This window comes from Panulirus ornatus, chromosome 50 (genome assembly GCF_036320965.1).
Source record: "Panulirus ornatus isolate Po-2019 chromosome 50, ASM3632096v1, whole genome shotgun sequence".
Taxonomy (NCBI): Eukaryota; Metazoa; Arthropoda; class Malacostraca; order Decapoda; family Palinuridae; genus Panulirus; species Panulirus ornatus.
The window spans coordinates 10,622,989-10,636,806 of record NC_092273.1 but is presented as its reverse complement, the minus strand read 5'-3'; the positions used below and the strand labels follow the sequence as shown (position 1 = coordinate 10,636,806).

Genomic DNA, 13,818 nt, shown 5'->3' with positions numbered 1-13,818 from the left:
TAAGTATATGATTTTTATGTGACATACTCTCTTGTCTTCACCATTTTAAGATTCAGTTGTTGGTAATTTTCTTGAATAGTACCTTTGAAGAAATACACTGCTTTGCAAAATACAGAAATGTTTATTTAAACAGGCCACGACCTTCTACACCTTTGAAGTGTATGCATGGACCTCAGTAGGACCGGGTACACCAGTAGTTGCAACAATCCAGTCTGGTGTTGAACCAGTTTTACCAAATCCACCAAATCGTCTTGCTGTCTCAAACATTCAGGCTTTTTCCGTAGTGCTGCAGTTTACTCCAGGCTTTGATGGGAATGCATCTATATCCAAGTGGACTGTACAGGTAAGTTTGACAAATTGAAAAGATTTTGCAGCCTGTTTTAAAAGCAAGTCTTGCCCATCTAATCTCTTTGTCAAGCAGTCTGTTTTCCTTAGCTCCAATCCCAATTTACTTAGGTAGATCAGGTATATACAGCAAATACATGAATACTTTGGAAAGGTCTTTGATGTTATTTAATGGAAAACTTTAATGAGTCTATAATGTCCAGTGAATGTAGGTTTGCGGCAGGGGTGTGTGATGTCTCCATGGTTGTTTAATTTGTTTATGGATGGGGTTGTTAGGGAGGTAAATGCAAGAGTTTTGGAAAGAGGGGCAAGTATGAAGTCTTTTGGGGATGAGAGAGCTTGGGAAGTGAGTCAGTTGTTGTTCGCTGATGATACAGCGCTGGTGGCTGATTCATGTGAGAAACTGCAGAAGCTGGTGACTGAGTTTGGTAAAGTGTGTGGAAGAAGAAAGTTAAGAGTAAATGTGAATAAGAGCAAGGTTATTAGGTACAGTAGGGTTGAGGGTCAAGTCAATTGGGAGGTGAGTTTGAATGGAGAAAAACTGGAGGAAGTGAAGTGTTTTAGATATCTGGGAGTGGATCTGGCAGCGGATGGAACCATGGAAGCGGAAGTGGATCATAGGGTGGGGGAGGGGGCGAAAATTCTGGGGGCCTTGAAGAATGTGTGGAAGTCGAGAACATTATCTCGGAAAGCAAAAATGGGTATGTTTGAAGGAATAGTGGTTCCAACAATGTTGTATGGTTGCGAGGCGTGGGCTATGGATAGAGTTGTGCGCAGGAGGATGGATGTGCTGGAAATGAGATGTTTGAGGACAATGTGTGGTGTGAGGTGGTTTGATCGAGTGAGTAACGTAAGGGTAAGAGAGATGTGTGGAAATAAAAAGAGCGTGGTTGAGAGAGCAGAAGAGGGTGTTTTGAAGTGGTTTGGGCACATGGAGAGGATGAGTGAGGAAAGCTTGACCAAGAGGATATATGTGTCGGAGGTGGAGGGAGCAAGGAGAAGAGGGAGACCAAATTGGAGGTGGAAAGATGGAGTGAAAAAGATTTTGTGTGATCGGGGCCTGAACATGCAGGAGGGTGAAAGGAGGGCAAGGAATAGAGTGAATTGGAGCGATGTGGTATACCGGGGTTGACGTGCTGTCAGTGGATTGAATCAAGGCATGTGAAGCGTCTGGGGTAAACCATGGAAAGCTGTGTAGGTATGTATATTTGCGTGTGTGGACGTATGTATATACATGTGTATGGGGGTGGGTTGGGCCATTTCTTTCGTCTGTTTCCTTGCGCTACCTCGCAAACGCGGGAGACAGCGACAAAGTATAAAAAAAAAAAAAAAATAATGTCCAGATATAAAATGCCGAATTAGTCTAATACCATTCATAGAATGACAGGTATTATGTAACGCTGATTGATTTATTTCCAGGCACAGTCTTCTCGTAGCAGTACTTGGGAAACAATCTATGAAGTTTCTGCTCCAGATGCCACTACAATTACTGTGCAGAATCTCATCCCATATACTAATTACCATTTGCGACTTATTGCAAACAATGTAGTTGGGCCATCAGATCCCTCTGAACCTTCTCCAGATTTCCAAACCCTCCAGGCAGAGCCAGCACACCCACCATCAAATATGACTGTACGAGCTATGTCTTCCAAACAGCTGCGAGTTCGATGGATAGTAAGTTTTCTGTTTAATATGTTTAATATTATTCCCTGGGGATAGGGGAGAAAGAATACTTCCCACGTATTCCCTGCGTGTCGTAGAAGGCGACTAAAAGGGAAGGGAGCGGGGGACTGGAAATCCTCCCCTCTCGTTTTTTTTTTTTTTTTTTTTTTTTTTTTTTTTTTTTTTTCCCAAAAGAAGGAACAGAGAAGAGGGCCAGGTGAGGATATTCCCTCAAAGGCCCAGTCCTCTGTTCTTAACGCTACCTCGCTATCGCGGGAAATAGCGAATAGTATGAAAAAGAAAAAAATGTTTAATATTATCCTCAGGGACATTTGAGAAAGAATACTACCCACATATCTTCTGCATGTGATAAAAGGTGACGAAAAGGGACATGAGTGGAAAGCTGGAAAGCCTTCTTCTCTGCATCATTACTATCTGGCACAGGAAGGAGCAAGCTAAGAGAGCATATTTTTGCTTGTTCCTAAGGGCACCTTACAAAGATGGGAAACAGCAAAGTAGTGTAAACAGGATATTTCATGTTAGAAATTGAATTAAATTTGTTGTTATAGTAGCCTTTTTTTATACTGTTTAAAATTTTATTAGATTAAGGAAGTAGTTATTTATGGAGCCTTGATGAATTTAGGAAACTATTTTGACAAAATTACATGTAATTTGATTGGTCTTGGTCACTCATGAAAATTTTTCTTTTTGAAAAAGCTTTTGACTATATAGGAAATGCTCTTTAATCCCTGAAGTTATTTAGTTACTTGGTCACATTTATTTATTTTCTTTGATCACTTTCATCCCTCCTTGGTGTTATCCTGTCATTCTCAAACAGTGATTTGGTTTACCATTTTCAGTATGCCTCTGAAGTGTTGCACACCATTGACATCTGTGCCTCTACTGACAGCCTCTTCAGTTTTGCTTTACGTATTGATTTCGTTTTTATATAGTGTATCTCTTCTTGCTTATTGGATAACACTGTTTGTCTCAGATGTCATTTCTAGATAGAGATGAAAGGATGGAATGAGAGTGGCATTGAGCCATCAAATTCCAAGCATAATGGAGTATGAGAGGCATACATGGAATTGAGGGATTTGGAGAAGTACGGAATGATGTTAAAGTGCTGTCAGTGGGCTGAACTAGGGGATGCAAAGTGGATTAGGAAAACCCATGGAACAGTGTGTAGGGCTTGGCTTAGGTTTAGGGCTCTAGTTTTGGTTAATTAGACATAACAGCTAGAGAGTGAATGTGGACAAATAAGGACATTCTACATTTGTTTTTTATTCTTGTTCACTGTTCCTTGCTATTGCGAGAAACAGTGAACGAGAACAAAAAAGAATAACTGATAAAGGGGAGTGTTCAAATTAGAGGTATAAGTTTGTTGAGTATTCCTGGGAAATTATATGGGAGGATATTGATTGAGAGGGTGAAGGCATGTACAGAGCATCAGATTTGGGAAGAGCAGTGTGGTTTCAGAAGTGGTAGAGGATGTGTGGATCAGGTGTTTGCTTTGTTGCTTTGAAGAATGTATGTGAGAAATACTTAGAAAAACAAATGGATTTGTATGGAGCATTTATGGATCTGGAGAAAGCATATGATTAGAGTTGATAGAGATGCTCTGTGGAAGGTGTTAAGAGTATATGGTGTGGGAGGCACATTGCTAGAAGCAGTGAAAAGTTTTTATCAAGGATGTAAGGCATGTGTATGTGTTGGAAGAGAGGAAAGTGATTGGCTCTCAGTGAATGTGGGTTTGTGGCATGGGTGTGCGCTGTCTCCATGGGTATTTAATTTGTTTATGGATGGGGTTGATAGGGAGGTGAATACAAGAGTTTTGGGAATAGGGGCATGTATGCAGTCTGTTGTGGATGAGAGCACTTGGGAAGTAAGTTGTTGTTCGCTGATGATACAGCGCTGGTGGCTGATTCATGTGAGAAACTGCAGAAGCTGGTGACCAAGTTTGGTAAAGTGTGTGAAAGAAGAAAGCTGAGAGTAAATGTGAATAAGAGCAAAGTTATTAGGTTCAGTAGGGTTGAAGGACAAGTCAATTGGGAGGTAAGTTTGAATGGAGAAAAACTGGAGGAAGTGAAGTGTTTTAGATATCTGAGAGTGGATTTGGCAGCGGATGGAACCATGGAAGTGTAAGTGAGTCACAGGGTGGGGGAGGGGGCGAAAGTTCTGGGAGCATTGAAAATTTTATGGAAGGCAAGAACATTATCTCGGAAAGCAAAAATGGGTATGTTTGAAGGAATAGTGGTTCCAACAATGTTGTATGGTTGTGAGGCGTGGGCTATAGATAGAGTTGTGCAGAGGAGGGTGGATTTGTTGAGAGTAAGATGTTTGAGGACAATATGTGGTGTGAGGTGGTTTGATCGAGTAAGTAATGAAAGGGTAAGAGAGTTGTGTGGTAATAAAAAGAGTGTGGTTGAGAGAGCAGAAGAGGGTGTATTGAAATGGTTTGGTCACATGGAGAGAATGAGTGAGGAAAGATTGACAAAGAGGATATATGTGTCAGAGATGGAGGAAACAAGAAGTGGGAGACCATATTGGAGGTGGAAGGATGAAGTGAAAAAGATTTTGTGCAGTCGGGGCCTGAACATGCAGGAGGGTGAAAGGTGTGCAAGGAATAGAGTGAATTGTATCGATGTGGTACACTGGGGTCGACATGCTGTCATTGGATTGAACCAAGGCATGTGAAGCGTCTGGGGTAAACCATGGAGTTTTGTGGGGCCTGGATGTGGAAAGGGAGCTGTGGTTTTGGTGCATTATACATGATAGCTAGAGACTGAGCGTGAACGAATGTGGCCTTTGTTGTCTTTTCCTAGCGTTACCTCTTGCGTGAGTGGGGGGAGCGGGGTTGTCATTTCATGTGTGGCGGGGTGGTGACGGGAATGAATGAAGGCAGCAAGTATGAATTATGTACATGTATATATATGTATATGTCTATGTATATATGTGTATACATTGAAATGTATAGGCATGTATATGTGCTTGTGTGGACGTGTATGTATATACGTGTACGCGGATGGGTTGGGCCATTCTTTTGTCTGTTTCCTTACGCTGCCTCGATAAAGTGGGAGACAGCGACAAAGTATTATAAAGAATGATGATGATATACTTATGCCTATGTTCTTTTCATCAGCCTTTGCAGCAGTTTGAGTGGTATGGTGCACCGCAGGGTTATCGTATCCGCTACAGACCACTTGGATGTGAATGTGAATTTTCTGAAGACTTTGTATACGACAATACTGCTAACTCACATCAGCTGGTAGCTTTGCAGGAGTATACACAATATGAAGTGACAATGGTTGCAGTAAATGATATTGGCCCATCTTCTCATGCTCCTATTGCTGTAGAGAGAACTAGGGAATCAGGTAAACTCAAATTTTATTTGAATTTGTTTGTGGTTTGCATAATTTGATAAGAAACTAGTGAGGTATTGCACTTTTTCAAAATTACTTGTACTCAGTCACACAGGTTTGTAGAATTAAATGAAATAAATAATTGTAATGACTCAAGACTATAATTAATGGTAAGATATAATCGCCGGATTTCAAATGTTTTTTTATGTTTCTTGGTGTAACAGCCTATATCAGGAGACTAAAATTGTTAAGGGGTATGTAAATTTCATTAGACAGCAGCACTTACTTAGCATTGTGAGCTTAGAAGATTATGTTCTTTATTTGCACCTGTGTCTTGTTTATTCATTACACTAAAACTTCATTAATTTGATTGTCGGTATTTTGCATTCATCAATAATTTGCACACCATTGTGGGTTTGCAGTTTTTTCTTTTTTCTACCATATAAGAGTTAATGATCATTTTGTGGACATTGCAGCGTGATTGGCATTTTGGGTGCTTGGATGCTCTGTCAGTGCTCAGGTGCATGTCATTTCTTGGTGTACAAAACGTGTATGCAATGTAACAAATGTATATTGCTTATAACTTCCAAAAATTTTAGTGTGCTTTCAGTGGAATATTAAATGAATAATTAGCTCTAGTGACATGTTTCAAGTATTCTAAAGAGGCACAACAAAGACATCTGCAATATTAATAGGAAAATAGTTTATGCATTGACCATTCAGCCATTTCTTCCTGTTGTGAATCTGCTTCTTTCCTTGAAGAACAGGTGTAGTGTATTTAATGCCTTAGGGAATTGGGAAAATATGTGAGTTGCTTTTAAGCATCTGTGTTTAGAATGTAGTGTTGAAACAGTAATATCCAAACTGTATTAGCTATTTATATTTCTGATGTCCATTCCCACTGAGAACTCCCTCCAAGGGGATGGTCACCGCAAAATAGTCTTCACTTTATCCCTCTCCTTACATACCTCCCTTGCTTACACCAATTCAACCGTTGCACCCCCCCCCCCCCTCTCTCTCTCTCTCTCTCTCTCTCTCTCTCTCTCTCTCTCTCTCTCTCTCTCTCTCTCTCTCTCTCTCTCTCTATATATATATATATATATATATATATATATATATATATATATATATATATTTTTTGCTTTGTCGCTGTCTCCCGCGTTTGCGAGGTAGCGTAAGGAAACAGACGAAAGAAATGGCCCAACCCACCCCCATACACATGTAATACAACTCCACACACCAAATATACATACCTAAAACAGTTTCCCAGGGTTTTCCCCCCCTGACGCTTCACATGCCTTAAATTCAATCCACTAAACAGCACGTCAACCCCTTTTATACCACATCGCTCCAATTCACTCTATTCCTTCCCCTCCTTTCCCCCTCCGCATGTTCGGGGGCCCCGATCACACAAAATCTTTTTCACTCCTCTTTCCCCCCCTCCAATTTGGTCTCCCTCTTCTCCTCGTTCCCTCCCCCTCCGCACATATATCCTTTTGGGGTCAACCCTTTCCTCACTCATTCTCCCCCCAGGGGAAACCAAAAACCATTTCAAAACCCCCTCTTCTGCTTTTCCCCAACCACCCCTTTTTTTTTTTTCCCACACACCCTCTTTTAAAACCCTTACTTTATTTTACTCGTCAAACCCCCCTCACACCACAATTGTCCTAAAACATCTCATTTCCAGCACTTCCATCCTCCTGCGCACAACTCTTCCATAGCCCCCCGCCTCGCAACCATACAAAAATTTTTTTGGAACCACTATTCCTTCAAACATACCCTTTTTTTGCTTTCCGGATAATGTTCTCAAATTTCCACACATTTTTCAAGGCTCCCAAAATTTTCGCCCCCTCCCCCCCCACCCTATGATCCATTTCCCCCGTTTTCCAGGGTTTCCATCCGCTGCCAGTTTCCCCTCCCAGATATCTAAAACACTTCCCCCTTCCTCCAGTTTTTTTTCCAAATATATAAAATATTTTAAAAATTTTTAAAAAATATATTTTTTTTTTTTTTTTTTTTTTTTATACTTTTTCGCTGCTCCCCGTTTGGAGGTAGGAAAAGGAAACAGACGAAAAAAAAGGCCCCCAACCCCCCCCCCCCATACACATGTACATACACACGCCCCACACACCAAATATACATACCTACACAGTTTTCCAGGGTTTTAAAACCCCGGACGGTTTCACATGCCTTGTTTCAATCCACTGACAGCACTTTCAACCCCTGTATACCACATCGCCCCAAATTCACCCCTATTTTTTGCCCCCTTTTTTTTTTCCCCCTCCTGCTTTGTTCAGGCCCCGATCACACAAAACCTTTTCACTCCATCTTTCCCACCCCCAAATTTTTTGGGTCTCCCTCTTCTCCTCTTCCCTCCCCCCTTCCGACACATATACCCCTCTTGGTCAATCTTTCCTCACTCATTCTCTCCATGGGGGGCCCAAACCATTTCAAAACACCCTCTTCTGCTCCCCTCAACCACGCTCTTTTTTTTTCCCCACACATCTCTCTTACCCTTACTTTACTTACCGATAAAACCACCTCACCCCAACACTTTTCCCAAACATCTCATTTCCAGCACATCCATCCTCCTGCGCAAAAATTTAAACCATAGCCCACGCCTCGAAACCTACAACATTGTTGGAACCACTTTTCCCTTCAAAAAATACCCATTTTTGTTTTCCGGGATAATGTTCCGACTTCCAAAATTTTTTTAAAGGGCCCCCCAAAAATTTTTTTCCCCCCCCTCCCCCCCCCTATATCCACTTCCGTTTCCCCATGGTTCCACCCCTTTTGACAGATCCACTCCCGATATCTAAAACACTTCACTTCCTCCATTTTTTCTCCATTCAAACTCACCTCCCAAATTTGACTTGACCCTCAACCCTACGTACCAAATTAACCTTGCCCTTTTTCCCACATTTACTTTTAACTTTCTTCTTCCACACATTTTAAAACCAAACTCCCGTCACCAGCTTCTGCATTTTTTCTCCCCATGAATCCCCCCCCAGCGCGTATCATCAGCAACAACAATTTGACTCACTTCCCAAGCTCTCTCACCCCCAACAGACTTCATATTTTCCCCTCTTTCCAAAACTCTTGCATTTACCTCCCCCCCCCCCCCCATCCAAAAACAAATTAAACAACCAGGGGAGACATCACACACCCCTGCCGAGTGGAATTTAAAAAAAAAGGGGGGTGACTGTATTTTTTTGGACTGGTTGGTAAGGTTTTTTAAAATGTATGTTTTACCCTTTTGGTGAGGTGCCTGAGGATTGGCGGAAGGGCGTGCAATTCCCAAATTGTACAAAGGAAAAGGGGGGATAAGAGTAAGTGCTCAAATTACAGAGGTAAAAGTTTGTTGAGTTTTCCCTTTTTTTAAATTATATGGGGGGTTTATTGATTGAGGGGTGAAGGCATGAAACAGAGCATCAGTTTTGGGGAAGAGCAGTGGGGTTTTTCAGAAGGGGTAGGGGATGTGGGGAAATCAGGTGTTTGCTTTGAAAAAATTTTATGTGAGAAATACTTAGAAAAGCAAAGGGATTTGTATGAAAAAAATTTTAGGGAATCTGGAAAAGGAAATAAATAATTTTTAAAAGAATGCTCTGTGGAATTATTAAGAATTATGGTGGGGGAAAGGAAAATTTTGTTAAAGCAGTAAAAAGTTTTTGTCGGGGAAAGTAAGGCATTTAAACATTGGGAAAGAGGAAATGATTGGTTCTATGAATGTAGGTTTGCAGCAGGGGTGTGTGATGTCTCCAGGGGTATTTTAATTTGTTTATGGAGGGGGTTTTAGGGAGGTAGATCCCTTAAGATTTTTTGGAAAGGGGGGCCAAGTATGAAGTCTTTTGGGGGGAAGAGAGAGTTTTGGGGAAGTGAGTAAGTTTTTTTTGTTCCTGATGATACAGCGCTGGGGGCTGTTTCTTGAAAACTCCCAGAAGCGGTGACGTGGTGGCTGATTCATGTGAGAAACTGCAGAAGCTGGTGACTGAGTTTGGTAAAGTGTGTGAAAGAAGAAAGCTGAGAGTAAATGTGAATAAGAGCAAAGTTATTAGGTTCAGTAGGGTTGAAGGACAAGTCAATTGGGAGGTAAGTTTGAATGGAGAAAAACTGGAGGAAGTAAAGTGTTTTAGATATCTGGGAGTGGATCTGGCAGCGGATGGAACATGGAAGTGTAAGTGAGTCACAGGGTGGGGGAGGGGGCGAAAGTTCTGGGAGCATTGAAGAATGTGTGGAAGTCGAGAACATTATCTCGGAAAGCAAAAATGGGTATGTTTGAAGGAATAGTGGTTCCAACAATGTTGTATGGTTGCGAGGCGTGGGCTATGATAGAGTTGTGCAGAGGAGGGTGGATGTGCTAAGATGAAGATGTTTGAGGACAAGTATGTGGTGTGAGGTGGTTTGATCGAGTAAGTAATGAAAGGGTAAGAGAGATGTGTGGTAATAAAAAGAGTGTGGTTGAGAGAGCAGAAGAGGGTGTATTGAAATGGTCTGGGCACATGGAGAGAATGAGTGAGGAAAGATTGACAAAGAGGATATATGTGTCAGGAGGATGGAGGGAAACAAGAAGTGGGAGACCATATTGGAGGTGGAAGGATGAGTGAAAAAGATTTTGTGCAGTCGGGGCCTGAACATGCAGGAGGGTGAAAGGTGTGCAAGGAATAGAGTGAATTGTATCGATGTGGTACACTGGGGTCGACATGCTGTCATTGGATTGAACCAAGGCATGTGAAGCGTCTGGGGTAAACCATGGAGTTTTGTGGGGCCTGGATGTGGAAAGGGAGCTGTGGTTTTGGTGCATTATACATGATAGCTAGAGACTGAGCGTGAACGAATGTGGCCTTTGTTGTCTTTTCCTAGCGTTACCTCTTGCGTGAGTGGGGGGAGCGGGGTTGTCATTTCATGTGTGGCGGGGTGGTGACGGGAATGAATGAAGGCAGCAAGTATGAATTATGTACATGTATATATATGTATATGTCTATGTATATATGTGTATACATTGAAATGTATAGGCATGTATATGTGCTTGTGTGGACGTGTATGTATATACGTGTACGCGGATGGGTTGGGCCATTCTTTTGTCTGTTTCCTTACGCTGCCTCGATAAAGTGGGAGACAGCGACAAAGTATTATAAAGAATGATGATGATATACTTATGCCTATGTTCTTTTCATCAGCCTTTGCAGCAGTTTGAGTGGTATGGTGCACCGCAGGGTTATCGTATCCGCTACAGACCACTTGGATGTGAATGTGAATTTTCTGAAGACTTTGTATACGACAATACTGCTAACTCACATCAGCTGGTAGCTTTGCAGGAGTATACACAATATGAAGTGACAATGGTTGCAGTAAATGATATTGGCCCATCTTCTCATGCTCCTATTGCTGTAGAGAGAACTAGGGAATCAGGTAAACTCAAATTTTATTTGAATTTGTTTGTGGTTTGCATAATTTGATAAGAAACTAGTGAGGTATTGCACTTTTTCAAAATTACTTGTACTCAGTCACACAGGTTTGTAGAATTAAATGAAATAAATAATTGTAATGACTCAAGACTATAATTAATGGTAAGATATAATCGCCGGATTTCAAATGTTTTTTTATGTTTCTTGGTGTAACAGCCTATATCAGGAGACTAAAATTGTTAAGGGGTATGTAAATTTCATTAGACAGCAGCACTTACTTAGCATTGTGAGCTTAGAAGATTATGTTCTTTATTTGCACCTGTGTCTTGTTTATTCATTACACTAAAACTTCATTAATTTGATTGTCGGTATTTTGCATTCATCAATAATTTGCACACCATTGTGGGTTTGCAGTTTTTTCTTTTTTCTACCATATAAGAGTTAATGATCATTTTGTGGACATTGCAGCGTGATTGGCATTTTGGGTGCTTGGATGCTCTGTCAGTGCTCAGGTGCATGTCATTTCTTGGTGTACAAAACGTGTATGCAATGTAACAAATGTATATTGCTTATAACTTCCAAAAATTTTAGTGTGCTTTCAGTGGAATATTAAATGAATAATTAGCTCTAGTGACATGTTTCAAGTATTCTAAAGAGGCACAACAAAGACATCTGCAATATTAATAGGAAAATAGTTTATGCATTGACCATTCAGCCATTTCTTCCTGTTGTGAATCTGCTTCTTTCCTTGAAGAACAGGTGTAGTGTATTTAATGCCTTAGGGAATTGGGAAAATATGTGAGTTGCTTTTAAGCATCTGTGTTTAGAATGTAGTGTTGAAACAGTAATATCCAAACTGTATTAGCTATTTATATTTCTGATGTCCATTCCCACTGAGAACTCCCTCCAAGGGGATGGTCACCGCAAAATAGTCTTCACTTTATCCCTCTCCTTACATACCTCCCTTGCTTACACCAATTCAACCGTTGCACCCCCCCCCCCCTCTCTCTCTCTCTCTCTCTCTCTCTCTCTCTCTCTCTCTCTCTCTCTCTCTCTCTCTCTCTCTCTCTCTCTATATATATATATATATATATATATATATATATATATATATATATATATATTTTTTGCTTTGTCGCTGTCTCCCGCGTTTGCGAGGTAGCGTAAGGAAACAGACGAAAGAAATGGCCCAACCCACCCCCATACACATGTATATACATACGTCCACACACGCAAATATACATACCTACACAGCTTTCCATGGTTTACCCCTGACGCTTCACATGCCTTGATTCAATCCACTGACAGCACGTCAACCCCTGTATACCACATCGCTCCAATTCACTCTATTCCTTGCCCTCCTTTCACCCTCCTGCATGTTCAGGCCCCGATCACACAAAATCTTTTTCACTCCATCTTTCCACCTCCAATTTGGTCTCCCTCTTCTCCTCGTTCCCTCCACCTCCGACACATATATCCTCTTGGTCAATCTTTCCTCACTCATTCTCTCCATGTGACCAAACCATTTCAAAACACCCTCTTCTGCTCTCTCAACCACGCTCTTTTTATTTCCACACATCTCTCTTACCCTTACGTTACTTACTCGATCAAACCACCTCACACCACACATTGGTCCTCAAACATCTCATTTCCAGCACATCCATCCTCCTGCGCACAACTCTATCCATAGCCCACGCCTCGCAACCATACAACATTGTTGGAACCACTATTCCTTCAAACATACCCATTTTTGCTTTCCGAGATAATGTTCTCGACTTCCACACATTTTTTCAAGGCTCCCAAAATTTTCGCCCCCTCCCCCACCCTATGATCCACTTCCGCTTCCATGGTTCCATCCGCTGACAGATCCACTCCCAGATATCTAAAACACTTCACTTCCTCCAGTTTTTCTCCATTCAAACTCACCTCCAATTGACTTGACCCTCAACCCTACTGTACCTAATAACCTTGCTCTTATTCACATTTACTCTTAACTTTCTTCTTCCACAACACCTTACAAACTTCAGAAAAGGTGCAAGAGGTGAAAAAAAGGGCAAATGAGAGTTGGGGTGAGAGACTATCAGTAAATTTTAGGGAGAATAAAAAGATGTTCTGGAAGGAGGTAAAAGGTGCTTAGAGACAGGGAGCAAATGGAACTTTCAGTGAAGAAGTAAATGGGGAGGTGATAACAAGTAGTGTGATGTGAGAAGGAGATGGAATGAGTATTTTGAAGGTTTGTTGAATGTGTCTGTGACAGAGTGGCAGATATAGGGTGTTTTGGTCGAGGTGTTGTGCAAAGTGAGAGGGTTAGGAAAATGATTTGGTAAACAGAGAAGAGGTAGTAAAAGCTTTGCGGAAGATGAAAGCCAGCAAGGCAGCAGGTTTGGATGGTATTGCAGTGGAATTTATTAAAAAAGGGGTGACTGTATTGTTGACTGGTTGGTAAGGTTATTTAATGTATGTATGACTCATGGTGAGGTGCCTGAGGATTGGCGGAATGCGTGCATAGTGCCATTGTACAAAGGCAAAGGGGATAAGAGTGAGTGCTCAAATTACAGAGGTATAAGTTTGTTGAGTATTCCTGGTAAATTATATGGGAGGGTATGATTGAGAGGTGAAGGCATGTACAGAGCATCAGATTTGGGAAGAGCAGTGTGGTTTCAGAAGTGGTAGAGGATGTGTGGATCAGGTGTTTGCTTTGAAGAATGTATGTGAGAAATACTTAGAAAAGCAAATGGATTTGTATGTAGCATTTATGGATCTGGAGAAGGCATATGATAGAGTTGATAGAGATGCTCTGTGGAAGGTATTAAGAATGTATGGTGTGGGAGGCAAGTTGTTAGAAGCAGTGAAAAGTTTTTATCGAGGATGTAAGGCATGTGTATGTGTTGGAAGAGAGGAAAGTGATTGGTTCTCAGTGAATGTAGGTTTGCGGCAGGGGTGTGTGATGTCTCCATGGTATTTTAATTTGTTTATGGATGGGGTTGTTAGGGAGGTAAATGCAAGAGTCATGGAAAGAGGGGCAAGTATGAAGTCTGTTGGGG

At 41.4% G+C, this 13,818-nt stretch overlaps 1 protein-coding gene across 1 annotated transcript in view; it reads left to right on the top strand.

The window, feature by feature from the left end:
- The window catches only part of sdk (sidekick cell adhesion molecule), a 385,895-nt gene that overhangs the window by 309,217 nt on the left and 62,860 nt on the right, over positions 1–13,818 (top strand). The window contains exons 19-21 of the mRNA XM_071691428.1: positions 134–343; positions 1,765–2,019; positions 5,150–5,381. Of these exons, the coding sequence (XP_071547529.1) occupies positions 134–343; positions 1,765–2,019; positions 5,150–5,381 (697 nt within the window). The remainder of the gene's footprint in view (positions 1–133; positions 344–1,764; positions 2,020–5,149; positions 5,382–13,818) is intronic.